Source organism: Ranitomeya imitator, chromosome 8, assembly GCF_032444005.1.
Source record: "Ranitomeya imitator isolate aRanImi1 chromosome 8, aRanImi1.pri, whole genome shotgun sequence".
Classification (NCBI taxonomy): domain Eukaryota; kingdom Metazoa; phylum Chordata; class Amphibia; order Anura; family Dendrobatidae; genus Ranitomeya; species Ranitomeya imitator.
The window spans coordinates 30,620,994-30,627,380 of NC_091289.1; the positions used below are offsets into that span (position 1 = coordinate 30,620,994).

At 43.0% G+C, this 6,387-nt stretch overlaps 1 protein-coding gene across 7 annotated transcripts in view; it reads right to left on the reverse strand.

Annotated features, from left to right (window-relative positions):
- The window catches only part of SLMAP (sarcolemma associated protein), a 105,810-nt gene that overhangs the window by 4,264 nt on the left and 95,159 nt on the right, over nt 1-6,387 (reverse strand). For all 7 annotated transcript variants that reach the window (XM_069736668.1, XM_069736666.1, XM_069736671.1 and 4 more), the window contains one exon: nt 5,101-5,238. In XM_069736668.1, coding sequence (XP_069592769.1) covers nt 5,101-5,238 — 138 coding nt within the window. The remainder of the gene's footprint in view (nt 1-5,100; nt 5,239-6,387) is intronic.

Consider the following 6,387-nt stretch of genomic DNA (forward strand, 5'->3'; position numbering starts at 1 on the left):
ACACCCCACGCAGAATGAAGGACCTTCCACTTCACTAACTCCAGCACCTTTCAAGTCATGCGATTCACGTCATGAAAGGAACTGCAAGGTGTGGTAATATAGCGTGTGTGCACGTATATGTGTATATGTAGCAGAGCTGTGTGTGCCTATAAAGTAGAGCAGTGTGTGCGTCTGTAAATGCATATGTAGCAGAGCTGTGTGTGCCTGTAAGTGTGTATATATGTGCCTATATAGCAGAAATATGTGTCTGTATGTGCCTATGTAGCAGAGCTGTGTATGCCTATATAGAAGAGCTGTGTGGGTGCCTGTAACTGAATATGTAGCAGAGCTGTGTGTATGCATATATGTGCCTATATAGCAGGGCTGTGCGTATGCCTATATGTGCCTTTACAGAAGAGCTGGAGCTGTGTGCATGGCTATATGTGCCTATATAGAAGAGCTGTGTGTATGCCTATATGTGCCTATATAGAAGAGCTGTGTGTATGCCTATATGTGCATATGTAGCAGAACTGTGTGTATGCCTATATGTGCATATGTAGCAGAACTGTGTGTATGCCTATATGTGCCTATATAGAAGAGCTGTGTGTATGCCTATATGTGCATATGTAGCAGAACTGTGTGTATGCCTATATGTGCATATGTAGCAGAACTGTGTGTATGCCTATATGTGCCAATATAGAAGAGCTGTGTGTATGCCTATATGTGCATATGTAGCAGAACTGTGTATATGCCTATATGTGCATATGTAGCAGAACTGTGTGTATGCCTATATGTGCATATGTAGCAGAACTGTGTGTATGCCTATATGTGCCTATATAGAAGAGCTGTGTGTATGCCTATATGTGCATATGTAGCAGAACTGTGTGTATGCCTATATGTGCATATGTAGCAGAACTGTGTGTATGCCTATATGTGCATATGTAGCAGAACTGTGTGTATGCCTATATGTGCATATGTAGCAGAACTGTGTGTATGCCTATATGTGCATAGATGTGTGAATGTCTATGTGCATATATGTAGTAGAGCAGCGTGCTTGTGTATATGTGCATATATGTAGGCGAGCTTTGTGTTTGCATAAAACACACTGAAGAGAAAAAACTAACAATAGATCGGTAACATCCTTTATCACTAACTTTAATGCATCAGGGAAGTTTGAATAGGATTTTTTTCCCCCCAATTTTCTGCAGTCGAAACCTGGGGTGCGTCTTATGGTCCGAAAAATACGGTATTTCCATTTTGTTTGCCATGACATCGGCCTCCCACTTTCTATAAACTCTTGTAGGCTTTTTCTATGAGAATCACCACCTCTGTTTTTACCCCCAGGAACATTCTTCATGTTTATTTGGTGCAGCCAGAACAGACATGGTGGACAGATTTAGTCACAAACATCAGTTATTCAGTGAAAAAGCAACGTGTCAATCACTGCTCACATCACAAACTGGTGGCAAACATGTGACAACGTGACTACAGGACTGCTCAGTATGGAAGTTCCCGAGGATCGAACTAGGCCTTGACTAGTTGTCGACATGTGATTTCATTTTAATTGCTAAAGTTTAAGGAATTTTCCGTGAATAGAAATGTCATTATAAATAACTTCCTAAATACCTTTTGACTAGCAAATCACAATTGATTTGTCTAGGGAGGTGATTACTGTAGAAATAAAATGACCGCGGTCTCATTACACTGCTGTGCACCCAGTCTATCTGATCAAATACTAGAAATACCAGGAGTGCGGAGGTAAGAAGAGGCTGCTCACACTGCTGTCTACCCTGTCTATCTAATACTGGAGATACCAGGGGTGCTGAGGTAAGAAGAGGCCACTCACATTGCTGTCCACCCTGTCTATCTGATCTAATACTGGAGATACCAAGAGTGCCGAGGTAAGAAGAGACTGCTCACACTGCCGTCCATCATGTCTTTCTGATCAAATACCAGAAATACCAGGAGTGCTGAGGTAAGAAGAGGCTGCTCACACTGCTGTCCACCCTGTCTATCTGATCTAATACTGGAGATACCAGGAGTACTGAGGTAAGAAGAGGCTGCTTACACTGCTGTCCACCCTGTCTATCTGATCTAATACTGGAGATACCAGGAGTACCGAGGTAAGAAGAGGCTGCTTACACTGCTGTCCATCATGTCTTTCTGATCAAATACCGGAAATACCAGGAGTGCTGAGGTAAGAAGAGGCTGCTCACACTGCTGTCTACCCGGTCTTTTTTATCTAATTCTAGAGATACCAGGGGTATTGAGGCAAGAGGAGGCTGCTCACACTGCTGTACACACTGTCTATCTGATCTAACACTGGAGACACGAGGAGTACTGAGGTAAGAAGAGGCTGCTCACACTGCTGTCCACACTGTCTATCTGATCTAATATTGGAGATACCGGGGGTGCTGAGGTAAAAAGAGGCTGCTCACACTGTTGTCCACTCTGTCCATCTGATCTAATACTGGAGATACCAGTGCTGAGGAGGTAAGAAGAGACTGCTCACAATGCTCTCCACCCTGTCTATCTGATCTAATACTGGATATACATTGGTGCCGAGGTAAGAAGATGCTGCTCACACTGCTTTACATCATGTCTTTCTGCTCTAATACTGGAGATACCAGGAGTGCTGAGGTAAGAAGAGGATGCTCACACTGGTGACCACTCGGTCCATCTGATCTAATACTGGATATACCAAGGGTGCTGAGGTAAGAAGATGCTGCTCACACTGCTGTCCATCATGTATTTCTGCTCTAATACTAGAGATACCATGAGTCCTGAGGTAAGAAGAGGATGGTCACACTGCTGTCCATTATGTCTTTCTGCTCTAATACTAGAGATACCAATGGTGCTGAGGTAAAAAGAGGCTGCTCACACTGTTGTCCGCCCTGTCTATCTGATCTAATACTGGAGATACCAATGGTGCTGAGGTAAGAAGATGCTGCACACACTGCTGTCCATCATGTCTTTCTGATGTAATACTGGAGATACCAGTGCTGAGGAGGTAAGAAGAGACTGCTCTCCACCAGGTCATTGTGAATGACAATATATGGTATAGGTTAAGGTATGACTAAGTCACCACAGTGGAGCTTCCTACTGCACATGCACACATAACAGTCCACTGACGGATTTCAGTAAATGTAAAAAGGTGGCGGCCACTTTAATTCTAGAATGAATACCTCCCAAAATAAAACAATTATGACTTGCTAATGAAAAGTATTTTGAATTGATATGTGACATTTTATATAGAAATTTTTTTCTATATTCCCTTCCTGGATGACCGTATTAAAGGTACCAATAGGTTTCACATTGCAAATAAAACTTAAGTGTGTAAATTTGAGGGGACACGTCCACATGTGCCATTACTTCAAGAGTACTGTACGACAGCTACCACTCCATGACATCAAAGTTTCCTAATGAGGATGAAAAGTCATGCAAAAAAAAAAAATGTAACAAAGACTCCTAGGGTTGTGCCCAAGCACAAAAATATCCGAGCCTTGCGAGTAATCGTCCCTCATCATGGAGCCTTAGCAGCACTGACTGCACGGTGTGGTGTCCAGGCTTCTAGACCAAGTGGCGTCACATGCATCGCTCACCGATCCAGGGCACGTTACATCACATGCACGTCCACAGGACACACACTGCAAACTACCATCTGCACAAACGCGACTCATTTTTTACTATTAAAGAAAAATGAGTCTGTTATGTTCCGGCTTGTTTCGTTCGTTTCCCCTATACCTATACAGAACATATTCCATATGAAGAGTTCTCAATAAAATGTATCAGGTCATTAAACTCTCCATCAAATTGGTGCACGTGGCCATACTGTGCTCTTATAAACCGGTTCTTAAAGGGATTCTGTCAGCAGGTATTTGCCATGTAATCTTAAGACAGCAGGAGATAGAGGCTGAAACACAGAATTCAGGGATGTGTCACTTGTCAAAGTGTGTGCTGTTTAGCAACTGTGAAAGATGTATCACTAAGATTGACATTGCTGGACTAGTCAGGCAACGCCCCTCTCCTGTAATAAGCAGCTCACTGCCTATGGACATTGTACACACACTGGTGTGGGTGGGGCTAGCTTTCTCAGCTCTGCTTCATGCTAAATATTAAAGCTCTGATTGTGTCAGAACGGCTGCACCCAGTAATCTGAATGAAACATCACTGGATTCAGCTTCTCTTTGCCTACATCATGCTGCTCTCCGATGAGGAAGCAAAAATCTGCTGACTGATTTCCTTTAAAGGGACTCTCCAACTTGATGATGAAAAGCGAGTACACATATCCTACGTACAATCACCCTACCTGGTGACCTCCTTTGGCCTTCAGAGATCAGCGATGTGGTCCCTCTGCATCCAAGATGGCCACTGCAGCAGCATAGGGAGCGATTTGTTAAGCCTGAATTACATCTCCCCACTTATTTGTGCTGTGGTTCACTTTCCACTGTGGTGGTCATCACAGAAGCATGAAGACCGGAATGGTGGTCTCCATACAGGAGGTAACAGGACACCAAGTAGGGTAACTATACATGATAAATGTATAGTCGCTCAGTCGGTATAATACTACCATGTACGTTACAGAAAAGTAGACAGACCTCTCTGTTTTCAAATGGAAAAAGGTGTATGGAGGCACTCCGACTCTCCCCGATAAATGAGAGAAAAAACAAAACAAAAAGGAAGGATCGAGGATGTTGAGTAACACACCCAATAATTTTGTTCTCCCAGGATAAAAAATCCGCCCTCGGGGAGCATTTGTGATCCCCGGGGGAGGGTAGATAGTAATGGTAGATAGCCATCGCTTAGACTGACTCGTGTATCAGCACGGTGGTAAAATGTCATGACATTCACGGTCTACAAAGAATAGCTGGCCTCGCAACTTAAATCTCCAGAATGTCTAAAAAAAAGAAAAGCCGTTCTATAATATATAATAAGCAGTGATGTAATAAAACAAATAATGGCAGCCCTGCAACAGACGCTGCGGCACATTAAGTAAAGCATGATGGGTAGTACGTGAAGTCATTTTCAACCTGTGCTTTGTAAACCACAGCACATATAATAATGGCGGTCAGGAGTCCGGTGCGGGGCGACTGCAAGCGGCATGATGGAGGCGGCACTTACATTATTATTCCCCTTCTCCTGCAGCAGCTTTAGGTTCTCTTTACATTGTTTCAGCTCGTCAGCGATCATTTGCTTTTCTTGTTCGGTTTTCTCGAACGTCATTTGCAGCTCCGATAGTTTCACTTGTGTGTTTTCATACTAAAATAGATTAAAACCACAATCAGGTCACCAGTACGAGGTCATCACTGGATAATGGCCGTATTCTGGTCAGCTCTGTGCGGTGGGACAACGCCTGGGATGCTGAGCCATATTTATAAAGGATTTAATGTTTTTATGTATCAGGAAAAGTGATCATATTCTAGATGCCATAGACTGAGTGGAGGGTTAATGTGCACGCTAGACGGCCGCTCCATTCATCCTTCTAGCCACGGCCTTCTGAAACAGTGATTAGACCCCCCAGCTGGGCTAGCATTTATCACCTATTTCATAGGTTTTATTGGAATATATTATTTTTTTATGTTTCCAATGTAGATTTTTTATTCTATACTCTGTGCGGGATTACGCGGACAGCCATAGCATTCAGAGATATGCCCAATAGGATCCACAGGGACCGAACTGCAATAGTCTGGGCACGCACACAGACTCCGATGGGAAAGTCTTCTAGACATGCTCAGTGACCTGTGCAGAGAATATTGTACAGGGAGGGGGAGGTGGTGATCTGTGATATCACCGATAATCAATGGTAGATTCTGCGTTATCTTAGTGTTGAATTTCTATAATAAGGAGATGACAACCGGATAGTGAAATTTACAAATTAAGTATCAGATAAAGATGAGTCTTACAGGCCAGCATGAAAATTGTAAGATTTCAGAGGATTTTTTTTTAAAATTAGACACATCTACTCATTTAAAGATTTTTCTGTATTTTCATGACTACGATAATTGTAAATTCACACTGAAGGCATCAAAACTATGAATTAAAATATGTGGAATTATATACTTAACAAAAAAGTGTGAAACAACTGAAATTATGTCTTATATTCTAGGTTCTTCAAAGTAGCCACCTTTTGCTTTAATGACTGCTTTGCACACTCTTGGCATTCTCTTGATGAGCTTCAAGAGGTAGTCACCGGGAATGGTCTTCCAACAATCTTGAAGGAGTTCCCAGAGATGCTCAGCACTTGTTGGCCCTTTTGCCTTCACTCTGCGGTCCAGCTCACCCCAAACCATCTCGATTGGGTTCAGGTCTGGTGACTGTGGAGGCCAGGTCATCTGGCGTAGCACCCCATCACTCTCCTTCTTGGTTAAATAGCCCTTACACAGCCTGGAGGTGTTTGGGGTCATTGTC